Raw genomic sequence first — 21,736 nt, forward strand, 5'->3', positions numbered from 1 at the left:
CGTTTGAGTTACATTTATTGTATGTCTTTTGCGTTTGCATCATTGTTTCATAAACTATTGTTAAGTTAAATCGAGAAGAGTAAAGAAGCAATAGTAGTGCTCGAATATCATCTGCTTTTATCAATCTGGTCAAATTATTAGTGTGGCAAATATCATCTGTAACTATTGTATACATTTCATAACAATTTGATTTTACTTGACTATCTACATTACAATATCAGCTATTGAAATTTGGTAAAATTTTGTTGCCGTAGAAGATTGAATAAACAAAAAAGAAACGGTGAAAAAAGATAGTGGTTAATTATTTATCTTAATAATTATCAAAGATAAAAAGCAGGATAGTGAAAGTAAAGAAAAGAAAAAAAAGAAAAAACAGAAGAAAGTGATGTTGCAGGAAGAGAGGGAGGGTAGAAGGAGTGAGGCTCGTGGTGGCAACAGTGAGCGGCCACAACAGATCGAAAAGAGCCTGTGGATGTCTCCTTTATGACACACAATTCAAGCACAATGTCAAACTTCGACGACAACCCCTTCGCAGACCCTTTCTCGGTGAGTGTTAAGAGTGCAGCTGGTGGGTGGCGGCTTTGTGACGCCTTCAGTGACTTGTGGAGGAGGAAAGAGGCGAAAACTCCCCGGCCCGCAGCAGCTGTATGGGACTGCACTTGTCATATGACGAGGCAGCGGCAGCTTGTGATGTCACCCTGCTTTCTTTACTTTCCCTTCGTGATGTCACATAACCACCGTGCTGTTTTCATGTGGGCCTCAATCGCAGCGTGTATATGTGCAGAGATGATGTTTCAAGTCCCTTAAACTCTCCCCCGGCCACGAGAAAATTGTGTAGGCGCACCGAAACCGTAGGGGGGGAAGTTCCGGTGTCGCCTTCTCATAGTAGAACAGCACTTCATTGTTGCTGTGTACTGATTGCATTGTTTTCATGAGGCCCGGGGAATAGTAGGGAAGCGTAGGCAGAGCATAAGAATGTGCCTTATTTGGACAGTGCTTATATTCCTCACGTTGATATATGTTGTTTATCGTTTAGACGTCATGAAAAATACCCGATTCTAGGTATAATTGATTAAAGATCCCATGTATGTTGTATTAAAAAAATATTCATTAACTTGAAAGAGGATATAATATATTGTAACAGGATATAATTATCATCTATACAAGCTTCAACAAATCAGAGTGTGTATGCATTAAAAGCAGACACTAATACTAGCCCTAGTAATTATTGATTTGTTCTCTACAATTATTCATCAAGATCATGCATGCAATTTTGTAATTCTCCAACAGGAACCTTCCATCCAGCAAGCCACTCGCAACACAACAAGTGGCTTGGAGGAGTATGACCCATTCAGTGGCAAGCCACCTACCCAAAATGTTCCAACCACAGTAAGTAATTTGTTAACACATCTGCAGTATGTTTAGGAGAATCCTTGGTATGAAATGAATAGGAAACATGTACTTAGGACCACACATGATTTGAGTGGAACAGACACTATACACAAGTGCATAACATTATAGAAAATTTATAGGTAGAGAAAATAATTTGCAGAGTGCAGTAGTAGGGCTTAGAATATAGAAATCTCCCTGTTGTCATTTCTGCTCTGAAAACAAGTCCACAAGATTGTGCACAGGAAGAGACTGGCAGAGGTAAAATATACAATTAGATTTAGAAAAGTCCTCCACCATTATATGACCAAAATATTGACATATGGCAGTTATCATGTCTTTACAGAGGAATTTATAAAGTAGTACATGTTTGCCTTCCCATCCTGTAAACCCACAGCCAGTTCCCTGAGCTTATTAGGAGGAGGGAGGGATGCAGTCCTATTGTATAAGGTTAAGTACCAAAGAATACTTTGGATTTGTCTTAATTTAATATAAGATATTGAATTATACTTTTAAGGTTTACCAGTTCTAGAATTACAAAGTCTCTTAGCAGCCAATATGGAGTGGTACTGATGAAAATATATTTAGCTATAAAGAAAGTGGTAATTAGATTAATTTACTTTATTTCTTCCATGCAGTAAGGGCACACACCTTGGCCCCACACTTTGCAGCCAATTTGAGACAATACTACCTCTATATTCTCCAATTTCCATAAGACATAACATAAGAAAATGGAATGAGGGACCAAAGACTTTTTTCTTTGTATTTTTATTCTAACATTCAGACAGGTCTGTGCCATTTTTCTTCAAGGGGACTGTTAGCTTAATGTGTGTGTGTGTGTGTGTGTGTGTGTGTGTGTGTGTTTTATTTATATATATATATATATATATATATATATATATATATATATATATATATATATATATATATATATATATATATATATATATATGGATAGATAGATAGATAGATAGATAGTTACCATTGACAAATCATCCTGGTATATAGAAAGATAAATAAACATTCTTTGGCTCTTTCAAAGATTTTGAAGGTAACCTTCTGTTGCCTCTGAGAAAGTAAGTTGCTTCACTCTCAATCTGATATGAGAGATAAGCTTATCTTTATCATGTGTGTTGATCACACACTCATGGTGGGAATAATTTCCTGCACTCCTGTTGTTGGCTATACTCTCACAATGTGTTGTTATTAGTGTTGTGTTTTGTAGTAAAAAATTAGAACAGGCCATTTTACATGATGAGATGAATGTAGAAGCTGATGTGTAACTTTACAATGCAGGGGATTTGATCAGCAATGGTAGTCATTGTGCAATTTAGGAGATTGCCTAATTTTAGGAAAACTAACACTTACTAATGCTTTCTTAAAAAAAAAAAAAAAAAAGAGGGAAGAAGAAAGGATGGGTAGCATCTCCCTCTCTAGTGACTTGAGATTTTCATACTGGATTCAGAAAACATGTGTGGTTAGCAAATGTTGTTTGTCAAGATAGAATCTATAACTGCTTGAGCAGATTAGGAGAGTTTATAATCTTGATTGTGTTATTGATATAATGATACTTCTTGGTCTAGCTGTTTTATCAATTTGTTTTTGTTGTTCAGAGCTTTCTCCTGTTGCATTAATGAAACCAAACTGTGCTCTGACAATGATTTAGTAATCCCTCACCTCAGTCAGATATGTCAGTGCATATTAGTCATTCATATCTGGTTGTTAAGGCTTCAGGCATGTTCTGTGGATCATGAAATATATTAAATTCAGTCACACTTATACATTATTAATAATTATCTATTACCCCCATCTTCTAATCAAAATGCCTATTCAGAATTTTAGAATAGGAAAATTAACGTATATTCTCAGTTAAGGAGCTAAATTCACATCAGAAGCATTTAAGTATCAGTAGCAGTTAATTGAGATAAGCTGTGATGAGATTGGCTGAAGGACATTGCAAGCCATAAATTGGCTCATAGTGCTTTCTCCTAGAATCACATTTTAGGTGTTTAATGTCTTGTAGCATTGTATTATAAGGTTTTGATGAAGTTGTTCAGCTTTACTGTTCTGACATGGATCCACTCAAGCTTTTCTCTTATCTCATTTTTCATTCTTCTATTCAGTTTGTTTGTTATAACTAAGGATAGTATAAATTAAATAAGTTCTGAATTTATTGATAAGAATACCTCTCTTCATTTTATAGCAGATTGGCAATGCAGGAAATCCTCCCACCTATGTGCAGCCGACAGTGGGTGTGACCAATCAGCCTGCGGTAGTCAACCCCACACCCACACCTGCGAACCCACCTGCCTACACACCCTCTGCCCAACAGCAGGTCACCACAGCTGAGTTTCAGGTACGTGTTCATATGGTGTTGTATTGCTCTAAATAACTCACCATCTCACAGCAAGCAGCTTAGAATTTCTGAACAATAATGATGATAATGACGTCGTAATATTGGGGTTACACATTATTTAGATTCCTGCCTTCTATGATGGTACATATTTAAGCTTGATTTTGTAGCTAACTAATTTAAGCAAATCTGTACACCAAGAGGATAAAACTATCTGTATTTGTGGTGCCATACAGATGGATAGATTTGTCAGACTTTTATGGAAGGATGTGTTGTTTATCTTGCTGCTGCACTGTTCTTTATTTGCTTCATTAATTTCTTTTTGGTCACTAAAATATCCTCATTTTCACATTAATTTTGCCATAACTTATTTTGTATTTGATGTTACTGCTTCAGTACACATTCAGCAAAGACCACCAGAGCTCAATAAGATTTCTGATATATGAAAATTGTCTTCATGATTGATATAAGTGGGATTTTTAATGCCTTGATAGAAAAAGAGAGTGATACGTGCTTTCTTGTCTCTGTTTTTTGTGATCATCAGGAATTGAAGGTGAGAACATAATGCTATGAAGAGCAGCCACCCACACTCACAAAGATCATATAATGTTAATGCTGAGAGGGCAGTGGTTCGATGCTTAATGCACTACAAGAGTTGTATGGTAACTTAATTCCTGCATGACACTTCATCACACGAGTGAATAATCTCTTATGCACACCTATTCCTTATACTCTCTGGTTTGAGATTCACATAACTTTGATGTTGGTAAATGAGAGTGAATGATTGAATGGATGATGTGCTATATTTACCTGCACAACTAGCAGGTATGATCCAAATGCATTCAGCCCTTTGTGAGTTTATGAATCACATAGTCACTTAATATAAGAATTTGCATTCCTAGCTTGAGTAAAGGAAACTTTCTTTATGGTAATTTTGTTAATTTCCTTTTTATTACTTATATGTTCTTTTATGTGTAATCTGTGTTTTGCTTGAAGTTTTCATATGTTGTTTTTTGCACTTCTGTACATTGAGCTTGTTGAGTGTGGCTTTGATTTTGCATGCTGTGTGGAAAACTTAAGCTTTGATCTTGAGAAATAGATAGAAAGTGTAAATACTTAAAGATGGGAAAATTTGAGGTCAGTGAAAACTTAAATAGGATAAGGGAATTTATTCAGTCATGTTTCTCAGTAAAATGTAGTGAATAACTCATTTAGTTGCATTTCAGCTTCCTCACTACCACTTAGTCACAGCAAACAATATGCATAAGAAAAGCCCTCATGTTGCCTGTTTGTGAAGGATAAGTTATTAAAATGACTATCATATCAGTGATAGTGATATCATATAAGAATGTGGATGGAAGGACTCAAGTGGTGGGAAAATGCTGCTGCAACAAGGATACTGTGTTTAAGAGGATCATAAAAAAATGTAGCTTGTATTTAGAAGTCATTATTGACTACTGCAATAATAATTGCTTTACTCAGTATGGGGAGAATTATTATTATTTTATTTTATTATTTTTTTTTTTTTCATATACATTATGTTCTTTATGTGTGTGTGTGTGTGTGTGTGTGTGTGTGTGTGCATGCATGCGTGTGTGCGTGCGTGTGTGTGCGCATATGTTCGTGCATGCTTGTGCATGTGTGCATATGTATGCGTGTGTCTCTTTCCGATGGTGGAATTCACTTGCATCCAAGAAACTCACACAGTTGTTTTTAACTTAATTAACATTGAATATTTTTAACACTGACAGAGTAATTCCAATGCTAATGACATGCATTACTGATAGTAAAAGATCTCTGGAAGGACAGAACTCATCATTATCTTAATAATGTTTTTTTATTAATAAAGAATACCACCAGGTATACCAGATATATATATATATATATATATATATATATATATATATATATATATATATATATATATATATATATATATATATATATATATATATAAAGAAAAAATATGCCAATTTAGTCAAACATGGATGCATTCCAGTCAGCTAGCATAATGATATTTTGAGCAGGAGTTGCTACAAAATGGTATCTAAGAGTGAGGGAGCATGGCCAGACCCACTGGAATGTTTGTGCCAAACCAATCATAAACAAAAACAATTAACCCAACACAGTACTCTTCTGATGATCCATGGTAGTTGTACAAGCTGAATAATTACTTGAGCTGTATTATTAGCAAGGAAACCTTAATCATGGTCTTACCTAACTGTCTTATTTATTGCTGGTGGAGGGGTTCTTCACATGAACCAACCTTGCAGTTTTACAGGAGGAAAGGAAAGATCTAGCTTTATATTTATATGTTAGTCTTTGAATTATGGGGAAAAAAAAATTTGACACTGAAGATAGTCATATTCTAAAAGGGCCTCACTCCTGGAAGTGGTTTCAGACTTAAGATGTTAGGAAGATATTTCTCAAAGAGCTAAGGTGACACTGCTCTAAGTAATATTTTACCATGGTTTAAGCTTTGATCTTGTAGAAGTTAATGCTATATCCACTCTGTATTTTTCAGTTTGCAGCAGTAGCTTGACAACCTGTTTGTTATATATGCACCAATATGGCTTTTGCTTTGCATGGAGCCTTCTTATGGTTGCATTGTCATGGTTTGCAAATAGCACTGTAATCTTGAAATTATATAAAGTGCACAGCAACTAACAAGTGCCCTATGGATGCTTACAGAGACGGCAGGAAGAACTTGAGAAGAAAGCTGAAGAATTGGCCCGGAAGGAAGAAGAGCTGAAGAATGCTGGAGCTGGAGCAGGTAGGTATTGGAAAGTTTGCTATGCTAAACAACTTCTAACATGGAATAGAATGCTAAATACAGGTGGCAGTGTTTTGTCAATGTTGTGAAAATATTATGGCATGAAATAAGTACTTTGTGTTGAATCTGTACAGTCCTGGTAGAAGTTTTCCAGGGGTAAAAGTTGGTGGTGGGAAAACGATTGTTGGTGATAGCAGGGGGATTGAGGAAACAATGGCCATGTTGTGGAGTTTGAAGGAGGTACATTTGTGTTGATGAGTAATGATTGGTACTGGAGGTGCTGAGTGGTGATGCAATAATGGCTGATAGTAATGATCAGAAATGTGAGATAATCCAGGAGTGTTGAGTGATGCTATCATCATTGTAATTTTATTCTAATAATAATAATAATTATTATTATTATTATTATTATTATTATTATTATTATTATTATTATTATTATTATTATTATTATTATTATTATTACTACTATTATTTTATTATTACTATTATTACTATTATTATTATTATTGCTGTTATGTAGTGTTTTCCCTGAAGTGTTTGAGTAGTATGCGTTGAGTAACATGGAGGGATAAAATAAGAAATTTGAAGGTAAGAAGAACTGGTATTTTGGGAGAGTTGGCTGGACAGGCAGATCATTGTGTGTTAAGATGGTTTGGGGATGTAGAGAGAGAATGGAGGATAGTAAACTAGTAAGGAGAATAATGCAGTCAGATGTAAATGACAAAAGGATAAGAGAAAGGCCATGCCAGGAGTTGATGAATTGTGTGAAGAAAGCACTTAATTAGAGAGGACTGACCATGCAACAAACTTCAGTAATTGTGCATGATAGAAGTGAATGGAGGGTGACAGTGTTGAGTGAATGAAAATGACTGTCTTGTTGACCACTGGGAGGGGGTGTGGGCGCACTTGACAGGCCCCATTGGCGTATGGACCTAGTTTTAGTGTAGGGTACTCCGTAGAAAGTACCCTGCATCTGCTGTGGTCTCAGGGTTGGAATAGGTGCAGGGAAGGGAACAGTCTCATTATGAAGGGCAAGAGTAAACCAGTGTATGCTACTGGGCATTGCTGTGGACGAATGTGGCCAGCTGTGCCATGCCTGGACTCCTGGAGTATAGTATGGTAAGCCATGAGACTCCCCTTCCACTAGGGGTTAATGGGGCTTAGAGTGTAAATTTGTTGTGCCTTGCCTGGTTCATCCCATGTGGAATTGCTGGCCTGGTATGTAGATATAGATCAATATAATTACTTCATTATTTTTATTATTAACTCTTCCTCTAACCTTATTCTTATGATGAGATTAGAGCATTCCCTTAGAAACTCCCTTTAGGGGAATCTCAGCTTTGCATACAGAACATTAGATTATTAGATTATTAAATGTTAAAGATATGAGAGAATGCTTGTGGGTTTGAGTATAAATGTAAGGATTATCATTTTTAAGTTTTAAGATGTGAGGGAGTGCTTGTGGGTGTGAGTGTACATGTATGCCTTGTCTCAACTACTTGTTTTCATGAGGAATTTTTGTCTGTTAGAAAAATAGTTTATAATTATCAATGAAAAGTAAACATCGAATATGTTCTTGACTAGAATGTAAAGAAAGAAGTATCTGGTAACTGTTGGATCAGGTGAGACCAACACCTGTATAGCACCATTAACCGGCACACCAACACTTGCCAACCATCCTTAGTAGTGATCACTGTTAGGAAGCTGACAGTTTTAGATAATTGTGTATTTCGATATAGAAAGGACAGTTTTAGAGCCACTTAAATCATGGTGTGATAGTGACGTTGGAGCTTATTTCCAAGGAGCAAAGTGCAGAAAAAAAAAGAGACATTATATCTCCATAGAAAGAGTACGGTATTATGTTGAAGGATGGGGAGCAAACAGTCAGCCGAAAAGCCAATCGAGTCCCAGAGTATCATCACACACAGTCAGCAACACTACAGCACTAACACCAATGAACAGAGTGAGCAACACTTTCCAGTGGCAGAAGCTAGAATTCTCTCTAATAATCTAAGCAGACACATAGATCCAGAAGATGATAAGCTGTACCATGTAGCTAATTATCAAGGTGCTGCCTCTAGTCAGGACCCCAACAAGAAATCTTTGAAGATCTCCTTTGATCGGAGGGACACATCAGCTCCTTTAGCATTGACGCTAGACAATATAAGTATGTTGTTTATTCAAAATCAGTTCTTAGTAGTTCATCATTACCAATACATTATCTGTGCCAAATCTCCAACTGGATTTATTTTCTTTGTTGTTTGTTGGAATATGATGTGCCTTGAAGAACATATTTCAGCAACAGTATCAATGGTATTATAGTAAGATTACAAAATGTTAGCTTAGATACTTAAGATTAAATTATGCTATTTGGTTTCAGCGCGACAAGATAACTGGCCACCATTGCCATCTTTTTGCCCTGTGGGACCCTGCTTCTACCAAGACATCAATGTTGATATTCCTTTGGAGTTCCAGAAAATAGTCCGCATGCTCTACTATCTGTGGATGTGTATGTATGTCTTTTTTGAGATTAATGGTGTGAATTTACACAAACATGGTTTGTCTTAGTTATATGAATTAAAATGGGAAGAGACAGAATAAATCATAAAACTAATACCACTTGGTATGAGGCATGTTGGTGAGTCTATCAAAACTACTTACTCCCATCACTCATCTGTATGAAATACTTTTCACATATAATTATTCAGTAACTGTAGCTGTAGCTCTCTCTCTCTCTCTCTCTCTCTCTCTCTCTCTCTCTCTCTCTCTCTCTCTCTCTCTCCTCTCTCTCTCTCTCTCTCTCTCTCTCTCTCTCTCTCTCTCTCTCTCCCTCTCTCCCTCTCTCCCTCTCTCTCTCTCTCTCTCTGGTCACAACACACACTTTGTACATTTACCTTACTTAAAAGCTGCTACAAACATCTGGAATTATCTAACAGCAGAGTGGGATCTCTCCCTGATATCAGTAGATGCTGACAACTTTGACAAGAAGACGACTTAGTTTTGAGATTCACAAGTAATTTCTTGGTTTCTGTAATATTTGGATTGGCCTCTTACTTAAATGCATGTACTACAGGGTGCTTCACTCAAAACCAGGAAGTCTGGTACATTTTATTTAATTGATGAAAACAAAAAAACAGTTAAGTTAACAGAAACATTGTTAAAACAGAACAAAAGCACAAATGTGAGATGTGGTGTTTAAAATTCTTTCTGTGGGCAACTGCACAGTAAAATATGTGGTAAAATATGTTTTTTTTTTTTTTTTTTTTTTTTTTTTTTTTTTTTTTTTTTTTTTTTTTTTGGTTGTGGTGGTGGTGGTGGGGGGCACCCTGTAATTAGTGTAAGGATGGTTATTATAGTGAGGTGCTCCAGAAATAAGCAAATAAAAGAAAATGGTAAGTTCTACATAGAGTTAAAGTTTCCTACATTTTTATGGTCTCATATAAAGCACAACCCCAGAATCTTGTGTTGTAACTTTTCATGCAGACTGGGTTGTTTCCTTTTTCCTGACTTCCTGACATGAGAAAAGTGCAGGCAGTGGAAAGTTTGTGTTTCATGCAAAAAATCCAACTCTTTCTTTTGTATATACTAATTTTAGTCTTGTGGTGTTCCAGTTCATGTGCTGATGCTGATGTTGAACATACTTGGGGGACTGGGCATGTTCATTGCCCTAGCGGATGGTGCAACATTTGGCCTGGCCATAGTTTACTTTGCCCTCTTCACACCATTCTCATATGTCTGCTGGTTCAGGCCAATCTATAAGGCATTCAGGTATTGAATAACTTTTGATGTTTTATTATTTCTTTTAATCTTTCATGAAATTACAATAGATTTTAGAAAAAAGACAGGAGTGAATAGATGAAAAGATGAGGTGTGTACATAACAATGTAATATGAAGACAGAGTTATTTAAGAGTGGAGTAAAGGCCATTAATGAGAAGTAGATACACACACTTGTCTATGAGGAAAAGAGTGAATCTATAAAGGCTAGGGGACAAGGAGTGATGCACCTTAATGAGAGTTATGTATGGAATTATCTTTGAAGTATTTTTATCACAATGACTTGTTGTAGTGGACATCCAAGAAGAAATTTGACAGTAATGATGGAGAATGATTATATATATATATATATATATATATATATATATATATATATATATATATATATATATATATATATATATATATATATATATATATATATATTTTTTTTTTTTTTTTTTTTTTTTAGAAAATTATCATGTTTTTTTTAAATTTTGAAAATCTTCTAAAAACTTGTATTGGCTTGGTTTTCAGATTATCAAAGAAGTTTGCTGTTTTTATTATTTATTTTGTTGTAAGAAAGATTAAGTTGTACAAAACAATGTTGGTAGTCAGATTTTCACTTTTTGCCTAAACTTATTAATATAATCACTGACATAGAGTCTAATCTAATATTTCACTTTGCTAGTTTCATATTGAAGTATTGTTTGCTTAATTTGTGAACCACAGCAGTAAGGTTACCCTGAACTCTTCCAGGAGTGACAGTTCCTTCAACTTCATGGTGTTTTTCTTTGTCTTCTCCTTCCAACTGATCGTGAGCATAATTAATGCCATTGGAATTCCTTCTATGGGAAGCTGGTAAGTCACTTTTGCTTTTCATCTCTGTGAATTTTTAAAACTACTTTTAGAAGTGAGAAGTTTTAGGGAGACATTCACAGCTCAGAAGTATTTTTTGACAGCTTTAATAGGTTGAGATGCTGCAGTAGTTCAACTATTTACATTTAGTCTCAGTTTTCTGTAAGTTTTCATTGCCAAAGTAATTATGTTGAGTCCTTTGGTTACATAATGTCCTTTTCTATGCTTGTTCATTTTATTTCATATAAAGTACTGGAAAACGTGTTACAAGTTTTCATAAGACAACTAGAAAGGAAGTTATAAAACTTAAGGACTTGAATTCCACCTCAAAAGGAGGTGCCTAAGATATTTATTTCAGTAGTTAAATATTTCCAAATTAAGTTTTTCCACATAAACAATCAGTATAAGTTAATATATCTGGCAAAGTAAAATAAATCCAGATATCTTCAACTGTAGTTATTAGGAATAACTTTGTTTTGGCAGTGTTCATGAAATATAATGTTTACCTTTCTTTGCTTGGTGTCATAAACCAATCTGTTACCAGCGGCTTCATCCTGGGACTATCCACTTTGGCCACCGACAATGCCCCAGCCAATTATATAGTTGGGATCATTGTGTTCATGATCGCTCTGGGTTTTGCAACAGTGGCTGCTATTGATGCCATCCTCCTCATTAAGGTAGGTCTAGGCAGGTTATGGATTCTGGCTGGGTCAGGCTGAATGATGGTGGCTCGGAGCATCATCTCGTTCATCTGTGTGTTTCTCCCTCTTCCCTTCCTCCCTCCCTCCCTCCCACATTTTCTCTCTCTCTCTCTCTCTCTCTCTCTCTCTCTCTCTCTCTCTCTCTCTCTCTCTCTCTCTCTCTCTCTCTCTCTCTCTCTCTCTCTCTCTCTCTCTCTCTCTCTCTCTCTCTCTCTCTCTCTCTCTCTCTCTCTCTCTCTCTCTCTCTCTCTCTTCCTCTCTCTCTCTCTCTCTCTCTCTCTCTCTCTCACTCTCTCTCTCTCTCTCTCTCTCTCTCTCCAGTAGATCAGCCAGGACTAAGACCACAGTTATCATGTCGCATGCTTGTTTCCCAGTGCCTTCCTGTAGTTGGAGAGATGCTTCAATAATACATTGGTTATTGAAGACAAATTAGGATGGATCATTACATTGGTATTGAAGTTATGAAATGTACGTAAGATTGAAATAGCTCACGAGAATTTGGAAAGGAAGGGAGTAATGAGAAATTCGACACATTTGAACACAATGTTTCATTGTATTACATGCTGTTTTGCTGACCTGTCTGGTTTCCTTCTGCATTACTTAGTGAAAGTTAAATGGAAGTCCTGTGCCACTTTTTTATGTTAAGCTACTAAAAACTAGTAACTTCTAAACCTTATGATAATGATAAATGCATGTCGTATGCTTCCTCACACCCAGTTTGAATTTAGCACCCCTTTAACCACTGTCCTAACCATGTTCTTTCCTTAGATGCAGATTTGCTTAAAATAGGCATGGAAAAGTTGGATTGTGTAGCATGAAGCCATCTACATCTTATTTGCAAGTTTATTTCGTTTCAAACAGTGGGCCATAAACTTACTTAATGCAGAACTAAAAGTGGGGTATTCCTAGCATAACTAGTGAAGGCAGGTGTTAGTGAAATGCTCTGGCATTAAGGAAACCATAGTATTTTTATATGACACTATTATCACCACATAATGGTGAAAACTTATTAGAAATTTGATGTTTAACAATGTGATGCTTCCATTAATTCATTGTTTCTGTGGAAAAAAGCCATAAAATGAGCCCTCTTGAAAGAGTTGGAAATATCATTGAATATTTTAAGATTATGCTGATTTGAAATTTACATGTAGAAAAATAAGTGCTAAGGAATGCACTGCTTTCTTCTCAGTATACACTATGTTAACCTTCACGAATAGCTCAGTTGTGTGTGTGTGTGTGTGTGTGTGTGTGTTGTTTATTTGTTTATTTTTATTTAATTATTTTATTTATTTGTTTTTTATATGATTGTTAAAGAAAAATCTGCTGTAACAGTTTGTCTAACGGCAGAAATAAAATATTTTTAAATACCAGAACAAGAAATAGTCACAGTATAGATTGTCTGTGTGTTTAGCTTAAATTAGCAGTGTAAGGCCATATTTCATCAGTGAGTCTTCAACAGTGGTGTGTTAAATGGCCTGATGAGCATCAACTACGAGGGTGTTTCCCCAAAGGTGGTTGGGGCAATTGTGCTGCTGATTGCCTCAGGTTGGATTGTTCTGGCACTGTTAGATTTTGTGACCATCACCAAGGTAATCATATGACACAGACATAGGAATTAACTTATTCTTTTTAGTTTTGTTGTGTTGACAATAATTTTTACATAAGGGCTGAATTTCAGGGTGTTATTGTGGAGCTATCACAAGACTGATTTTTGCTGCCTTCTTCTGCAGTGCATAAATTATTAACAATTTTCTGTTAATATGTGCAGTTTCTGCTTCACTCATTAGTGATGACTTAACTTTTTTTGCCTTGGGATTTTTTATTTTGATTGGGTGGTGGTGGTGGTGGTGGTGGTTGTGGTGGCAATGACAGTAATAGTGGTGGTGGTAATAGTGATGGTGCTGGTGCTGATGCTGGAGAAGCTTCTAATTGCTTTAAGAGTAAACAGCATCCTAACACTGAAAATAGGAAATTAAATTATCTCCAGACATGCACTACACAAACCATAACATTCAGCTGTCCATCCATTTTCTTTTTTACCTTTTAGTTGCCCATTCACATTTGCTTTTATCAGATATCTCAGGGTGAAACCTGTATTAAAATATTAATTTGTCATTATATTTTGCTGTTTATACATCTTATGTTTATTTGTTACATTCAGGCATTAATTATCCCTTTTTTTCACAAATTATTTTTACATTTCAAGCCATGAACATGTTTAACAGATTTTACAGTTTCATGAGTTTTTAATGTCATTCCTCACTTTGAAAATCTTCTATAAGGAAACAATAGACTAATTCTCTCAGATTCACTTATAAGGACACTCCTTCACTGTGTCAACCAGATAAACACATCAGCTGTGTGGGGAAAGTGGATTTATTTATCAGTCATAGATATGACTTTGGCATGATGATAACCTTTGTGCAGAAATTTTTAATTAATTAATCATGAATTTGCAAGCAATTTATTTAGATTTTTCCCCACTGATAATAATTAACATTAATTTTTATTACTTCTTTGCTCTTTGCTTGCTTTCATAAGTCACTGAATATAATATTTTTATTTAGTATAGCTTCCAAAGAAAGTAGAAAATATCAAATGGCTGTTGTTCATGAGCTGCTTGTAGCACTTTCTTGGTCACAACTTTTTAAGAATCTCCATTGTTAAATTTTGCTTTACAGTTTTCTCCCCCCAAAAAAGTATTAACCAAGTATTTTTTGTCATGGGTAATTTATATGATGAGTTTTTTCTCTCTCTCTCTCTCTCTCTCTCTCTCTCTCTCTCTCTCTCTCTCTCTCTCTCTCTCTCTCTCTCTCTCTCTCTCTCTCTCTCTCTCTCTCTCTCTCTCTCTCTCTCTCTCTCTCTCTCTCTCTCTCTCTCTCTCTCTCTCTCTCTCCATAAGATTATCAGTTAGTTAAGGCTTTACTTGTGCTTTGGGCATAAATGTGTCAGTAAAATGAAGTAACTGCAAAGCACAATCATGAGCAGTGGCCGAGAGTGGATGTCCTGGGGCTGCTGTAATTCTTTCTATATCCTTGCTAATTATGCCACACTGTTGTGATGACAGCGGCTGGGTGACTGTGGGTAAAGCATTCTCTAGTGGCTACACTGGTCTGGGCGTGTTCTTGGTCCTGATAGCTACTGCTGCATCAGTCGTGGCTGCTGCCATGGTTTACGCCATTATCTGGGTAGGTGGGAGATATCAGTTTGATAGCAAATTACATTCACGTAAATACATAAGATATTACCAATTGTTTGGACAATAGTTAACAAATTTACATTTATTTTATTTTTATTTGTAGAATACTAAGGGCATGCATTTTGCTTTGAAGTATATTTTAATTTATATTTTTTTATTGTTAGTAATCAATCATGATAAACACTGTAACATTATATGATAAGAAAAATGGTAACTGGAGGTGAACCAAATAGCCATTTGCCAGTATTTGTATTTGCTTTGGTTGATATGTAAGAAACTATTCTGTAGTGAAATTTGATGTCATCACTTAACAAAGGTCATTCAAGCTTGTTGGGGTAGTTTTGCACATGAAACTGTTTGTATAAAGTGAAAACATTATGATGTTTTATATGCATATTAACAGTTGCACATACAAGGTTTTTTCAAAAGTATCTAACCATAGACTGGAAGTGAAAAAAAGTACCTTATTATTTTTGGTTTCATTTCTAATCTCTTTTTGGAGTAAGCTCTTTCTGATTACCTACGCACCTTTGCTGGAAATATTTCTGGATCTCCAATTTTTAATGGCTTCCTTCTGTGCTGTGGCTCTCACATCAGGAGTCTTTCAATGCCATTTTCAGTACAAGGAAAAGCCAGAAGTCCCAATGAATAGTTTCTGAAGAGAAGGAGCCTAGCAAATGTAAGAAAATTGTGGATCAGATGTAAAGAATAAGTTTGGGCATCATGGTGGGAATTCCACTTATGTGACTCCCACAGATTCTGTCTCTTGCATCCAAATGGATCACAAAATAGAGAACCTACTGAAAATACTATTTTTAACAGTTTGATCATCTAATTTGTTTTCATGTTGCCTAACACTACTATCATAAAGAAATGGTCAGCATCTTTATGAATTTGCTCTTTACCTGACTTTTGTGTGGCATTGGGAGTAAAAGAGACATCTTTTGAAATGACCTAGTCATGATTTCTGGATCCTACCTATTTACTCAAGACTTATCATCAGGGATCACATTCTTCAAGAAGTCAGGATCATTGTTGGTGTACTCCAGCATGTCCTGCTTGATGCTTGAGCACAGATTATCCAGGCATTCTGTATATTCATGAGGCATGTGTAGAATCATAGCTAATTCATGTGTTATAAATAATTTCTTGGAAAGTCATTTGATATTCCTCATGGTTAAAAATTCCAGGTTCTTAATGGCTTATCAGACCATTGGTCATCGTCAGCTGAGGTTTAGCTGTCTTTAAACTAGTTTGGCCACTTTTTAACTGATTCAACTGCCTGAGCATTGTTACTGAAAGCCTTTTGAATTTTATGAAATGTTTCAGCTTTAGGATCACTAAGCTTGATACAGTACTCCTAATGCTGTTCAATACATTCCATCTTTGTGTATCAAAATAGAATGCAACAAGAACATATTACACAACCATGCACACTGATTCACTCACCTGGTGAAGCTGCAGAAAATTATGCATGCACAGCAGTCTGCTGCTATACTTGACATCACTCTCGCCAACTGGTCTCTGAGAATTAATAAGGTTGGGTACTTTTCAACTGATCTTGTATTCTCACATAGAGGTTCCTGCATTGATAAAGAATTAAATATATCACATATGTTGTTGTAGTGCAATTCATTAACTAGTAAACAGATACCAGTTTATTTGTGTTTTATGTTTAGAAGCAGGTTATTTTCTCAGGATATTTGTAGATAAGGAGACCTGCCAGTAATATAAATTTTTACAGATGAAGAGGCTGATGAAAGGGATGTGAATAATAAAATAATTATGTGTTAATGACGTACCATCCTAAAAGCTACTGAATAAAATTTGAATAAATATATGTAAAGAATTGAACTTGGATCATAAATTTTTTTTATATATGTACAAGAATTCACTAAGTGGTTGTCCTACTAAGTAAAATCTTATACCTTGTGAAATGATGTAAAGGAGAGTAAAGTTCTTTTGCCCAGCTGTTTGCAATATTTTGAGTTGTTGCTTTCTTTGGAATAAGCCCTCATCAGTGGTAGCTCACTGTTCTCTGCCCATTGCATGCTTGTGTTGCACAAATTTTACTTCAGCTTGGTGTCCCATTCTGTGTTTGGATGCCTTTTATCATGAGGACTATGAATTCACTAGTCTTAATATACTTCAGCTAAGTGAAAACATCCTAATGTAGATATAATGTTAGGTTATGGACTTAGGAGACATTTAGGTAAAATCTGAAGACATTGTTCAAAGATATGTTTTAAAGTGATAAAACATATTTCTATTCTTGTTCTTTCTCAACATTAAATACAAGAAAATTACACTTTTCATACTTCACAAGTATTTTTGTCAGATAAGTACAAAAGAAGAAATATATTACATTTGATGCTGTCTTCAAGCTTCTCAGACCAAAATGTTTATGAAGACAGTATAGAATAAGACCAGTTACTTAGATTCATTTTTAGTGCTAAGTTTTAGGTTACCAATTTTCCTGACTTGTGGTTGAGATGGTTACACAGTCTTGTAACTCGTCCAGGTCCATCGCATCTACCGCAGTACAGGAGCCAGCTTTGCTAAGGCCCAGGCTGAATTTTCCCAAGGCGTGATGAGGAATGAACACGTGCAGACTGCCACAGCCAATGCAGCGTCAGCAGTTATACGTAATCAGATGAACCAGGCCACATCAGGAGGCGCTAACTCTGCCAGTCCTCGCTTCTAAAGTGCAGGTGTGTCCTGGTAGGCATTTCCCAGGTGTGTCAGCCTGACAACTTTTCTTTCTGTCCAAGATATGTAATCAAACTACTGGGATTATGTGTGTGTAGTGTTATATTCCCATGTTCTGAGTAGGAGCTGATTTGAATTTTTCATGATGACATTTAATAAACAATGAACACAATTTCCATTGAGATGAACATAATTTATCTACGAGTTTATTTTTCAAAGTGTTCATAAGCTGAAAAGACTTTATTTACAGCTTCCTTCTAATTCTTAATAATGGAAGAATAATGTATGTCTAGCATTTCTCATACTCTCATATTCTCATATTTATCATAGTTAAGGAAATTATAAGGAGCACTATTTCTTTTCAGGAGGACAGAGGAGCACAAGAGAGCTGAGGAGCAACTGGTATTCTGTGCTGGGGCTTGAACCTTTCCTTGAGAGACATGCTCTACTCATCACTCTTTCTGGTCTTTTTTTTTTTTTTTTTTATGCATTTGGGCATTGAGTTCATAACTGATTTTTATTAATAATCTGCAGTTTTTTTTTCCACTGATACTTTCCTTCCATGTACAAGAAAGCCAGACTAGTGAAGGAATATGATTAACTGCCTTGTTGCAGATAATGGCTGTTTTCATGTACATACAGTATATACTAAAATTGTGAATGAGGGAAGTGTATGTGAAATCTGCAGTATCTTGAAGTATCTTTTGATGTCACCAAGACTAATTTCAAATATGATGAAAATCTGCAAGGCAGTGTTCACTATGTACCCAACTTTTAATGCTTGTTTTTGCTTGCTTGCATATGGTCTTCATTATTTTCAGTTAAGTGATAGTGGATGAAAATCATGTGAGAGCTTTAGTAATTTATTTTTATACTTTGCAAAGTGTTTAACATTGATTCTTATAATACTTGTGTCAAATTTAAGTGGTGTATGATAGTTTTGAATTATTTAGCCTTATCATGGGTAATTATTGTATATTGTAAGTGATATATACTGCAGTTCAACAATGATAATAAAAAAAAAACATGTAATGATAATAGATAGATCCATAATATGGGATGCTAACAATGATAATGTAGCTGCTGATGGCTGTGAGTGGATGATTTCTGGCTATTATGAGTGGAAATGCATGAGGTTCCAAGTCCTAAACTACCTGAGAGATAGTGCCATGTGATGAGCCCAGAAGTCAAGTGCTGTGCGTATCTCACCTTCTTCACAATTTTATTTCCATCAGCTTGGGAGACATAGTTTTGTACAGATCAGTATGCCCTCACATTTGTTGACATACATGACTGCTGGGACACATGAGGCCATAATTAGCTTCTCCCAGGTCCAAACCTTGTATATCATTACTTTTTATGATATGCAAGAGATAGATGAGTTGTATAGATCCCATTTATCCTCTCATACTAGTCTACCACTAAGGTTTATCAAGGGCATCTTGTATTATGAGTTTAGAAGACTGTGGTTTAACTCTCTCTCTCTCTCTCTCTCTCTCTCTCTCTCTCTCTCTCTCTCTCTCTCTCTCTCTCTCTCTCTCTCTCTCTCTCTCTCTCTCTCTCTCTCTCTCTCTCTCTCTCTCTCTCTCTCTCTGTATTATGAGTTTAGAAGACTGTGGTTTAACTCTCTCTCTCTCTCTCTCTCTCTTGTTTTCCTTTTAAATGAGGATTTGTTGTCAACCAAGGTAGATTATATTTACGTTTTTCACAACTTAATCATGTACACAGCTTCAGATTGCAGTTCCTGTTGGCTTGGAAGCAGGTGAATTTGTGGTTCATTTTAGCTCATAATTGACAGATTCTTCTGACTCTATTTTAATCAGAGTATTTGGCCTTAATGTATGTACTTAAGAGGTTGTCATCACATTGTCCCTTTGACCATACTTGTCACTACATAGGGTAAGTTAGATAAAATAGAAGTATGCAGGTATGATTGGGAGAGAGATTCATGGTAAGAGAAAAATGATATTGAATTTAAATAGTTTTAATCAAATTATTGGATATGATTATCATTTTCAAAATGTTGCATCGAAAAGAATAATAAATAAAAGCTGGGGAGGATAAATATATGAAGAGAAAATTCACATAATACTTTTGCAAAATATATAATCCTTGGACCATTTATATTTAGTACAATTGCCAAGATTGTCTGAAGGCATACAATTATGATTTTGATTTATTTCTTATCTGAAAAATATAAGCCAGATTACAAACTGGATTTGCATGATATGATAGTTGTGTCATTGCTTGATTACGAACTAAAAAACACGAATTTTGAGTGTTCTGAGTGAAGGTATAGAATAAAGATGATTTATACTAGAAAACTGAGCACTTCAAGTTTTATGATAATGCTGCTACATAGATAAAGTATGGCCCCATTCCATTTTGTGCAAATATGTCAAAAACTAGTGTTTCTAAGATGCTATGTATTTCTTGCATGTTTGTACAGAAGCACATTTTGGGAATGAGATGAAAATTGTTTAAAATTTAACATGTATAAGGATGAAAGTTTTGGAGTAAACATGGATATAAACAGACCTGATGGCAGTGATTACTTTGGAGTAATAGCCCTAGGAATTATTGGTGTTGCTTACTCTGCAGCCTCCTCATAAGAATTGTTGATGCTTGAGGAAAGATTGAATTTCAAGTGGAAAGACAGTTGCCAGTTTTAAGATATGGAGGTTGTGGTGTGGAAATGTTCTTGCAGCATATGATTATCCTTTGCTCATGAAATACTTTATCATTACTTGCATGCCATTATGTGAAGTAGCATTTATTTTTATACACGTGTTCTGCCCCAACACTAACATGCAGAAAGGAAGTGCCTGTGTTGACTTGTAGTTGTCCTTTGTTCTGTGGCAACCTTGTGCATGATAGTGTTTCTTAATGAGGCACTTTTGTTATTGGAAAATAATTATTGTGATATAATTTATATGAAATATTAACATTAATTCTCCAGGAAATTTACTTTTGTATTGCCTATTCATTGATTTTTTTTTTTTCTCTACTTTATCATCTCATAAGTGGTCCGTATGACTTGATCAGAATGTTCATTCCTCACTCAACAGAATCTGTGAATGGAAGGACCATGAACTTTAAAAACTAAACTTCATGATGAAGGAAAGCAGTATGTAGAAAAGTTTAGAAATTGAGGCTTCACTGGTAATGGATGCTTGTGTGAGCATAGTAATTGCAGCAGTTTGCCCTAGTAATGTACATATTGCAGTGTTCATGGAGCTATTTTCCAGAATAGATCTACTGCTGATAACTTACAAATAAATTTTGCTACTGTATATGTTTTTTTTTTTTCTCTCTCTCTCTCTCTCTCTCTCTCTCTCTCTCTCTCTCTCTCTCTCTCTCTCTCTCTCTCTCTCTCTCTCTCTCTCTCTCTCTCTCTCTCTCTCTCTCTCTCTCTCTCTGAGTTAATGAGTTCAAGGAGTCACTTAGTAACTACAAGAGTGATTCTCATGAAAGCTCTTGAGTAATATTGAAATCATATTTGTAGGGACTGACTTTCTCATTTAGCTTTAGGTTAACATATGCTTTATATTTATAAATCCAAGTCCAACTTTGATTTACTGTTTACAAGTACCATAATTCAATTTAGAATCACACTATTGCATGATGACTGTGTCTTACAAAAAAAAAAAAAAAGGAAAAAAATCTGTAACATGTTAAACTAAAATCAGAGCAAAGACATGGTGATGATGAGGATGGAATAAGGTGTAGTTTACTAAGTCGGTGGTTCTTGTATCTTTCAGTCCAGGGTGTATTTGTCCACTTCTAGACATCAGTTTGGAATATGGACGAAATCATATAAATATATATACATATGTATATTGTAAGTGTGTTTGAGCTTTTTATTTCAACACCCAGCTTTCTGAGTTTTCTCGATTCTCACAGCTTGTAAGTCTGAGAGTGAGGGGATAAGTACATTCCCAAAGAGCTCTTCTTTCTATAGCAGAAGGAATCGGTTTACACAAGGCAAACAGTATA

General features: G+C 35.5%; 1 protein-coding gene and 1 long non-coding RNA gene across 6 annotated transcripts; one reads left to right on the plus strand and one right to left on the minus strand.

Moving 5' to 3' along the window:
* Positions 1–387: 387 nt before the first annotated feature.
* On the plus strand, positions 388–21,590 carry LOC135106332 (secretory carrier-associated membrane protein 1-like). 5 transcript variants are annotated; one of them, XM_064015247.1, is made up of 10 exons: positions 388–546; positions 1,291–1,389; positions 3,593–3,745; positions 6,434–6,515; positions 8,899–9,027; positions 10,130–10,286; positions 11,033–11,134; positions 11,676–11,808; positions 17,553–17,752; positions 18,106–21,590. In XM_064015247.1, exons 1-9 carry the CDS (start codon positions 484–486, stop codon positions 17,733–17,735), a joined length of 1,101 nt encoding a protein of 366 aa, XP_063871317.1. In that variant the 5' UTR covers positions 388–483; the 3' UTR covers positions 17,736–17,752; positions 18,106–21,590. The 5 variants fall into 5 exon arrangements, with proteins under 5 accessions (XP_063871317.1, XP_063871316.1, XP_063871319.1 ...); XM_064015246.1 differs by having other exon boundaries at positions 17,553–17,742; XM_064015249.1 differs by lacking the exon at positions 11,676–11,808 and adding an exon at positions 13,292–13,421 and having other exon boundaries at positions 17,553–17,742.
* LOC135106333 (uncharacterized) lies at positions 15,543–17,343 on the minus strand. Its single transcript, XR_010271267.1, has 3 exons — positions 16,960–17,343; positions 16,481–16,614; positions 15,543–15,701 (listed from the first exon to the last, which is right to left on the minus strand). It is a non-coding gene; the product is annotated as an uncharacterized LOC135106333 (long non-coding RNA).
* Positions 21,591–21,736: the final 146 nt, after the last annotated feature.

The sequence above is a fragment of the Scylla paramamosain genome, chromosome 13 (assembly GCF_035594125.1).
Source record: "Scylla paramamosain isolate STU-SP2022 chromosome 13, ASM3559412v1, whole genome shotgun sequence".
NCBI classification, from domain to species: domain Eukaryota; kingdom Metazoa; phylum Arthropoda; class Malacostraca; order Decapoda; family Portunidae; genus Scylla; species Scylla paramamosain.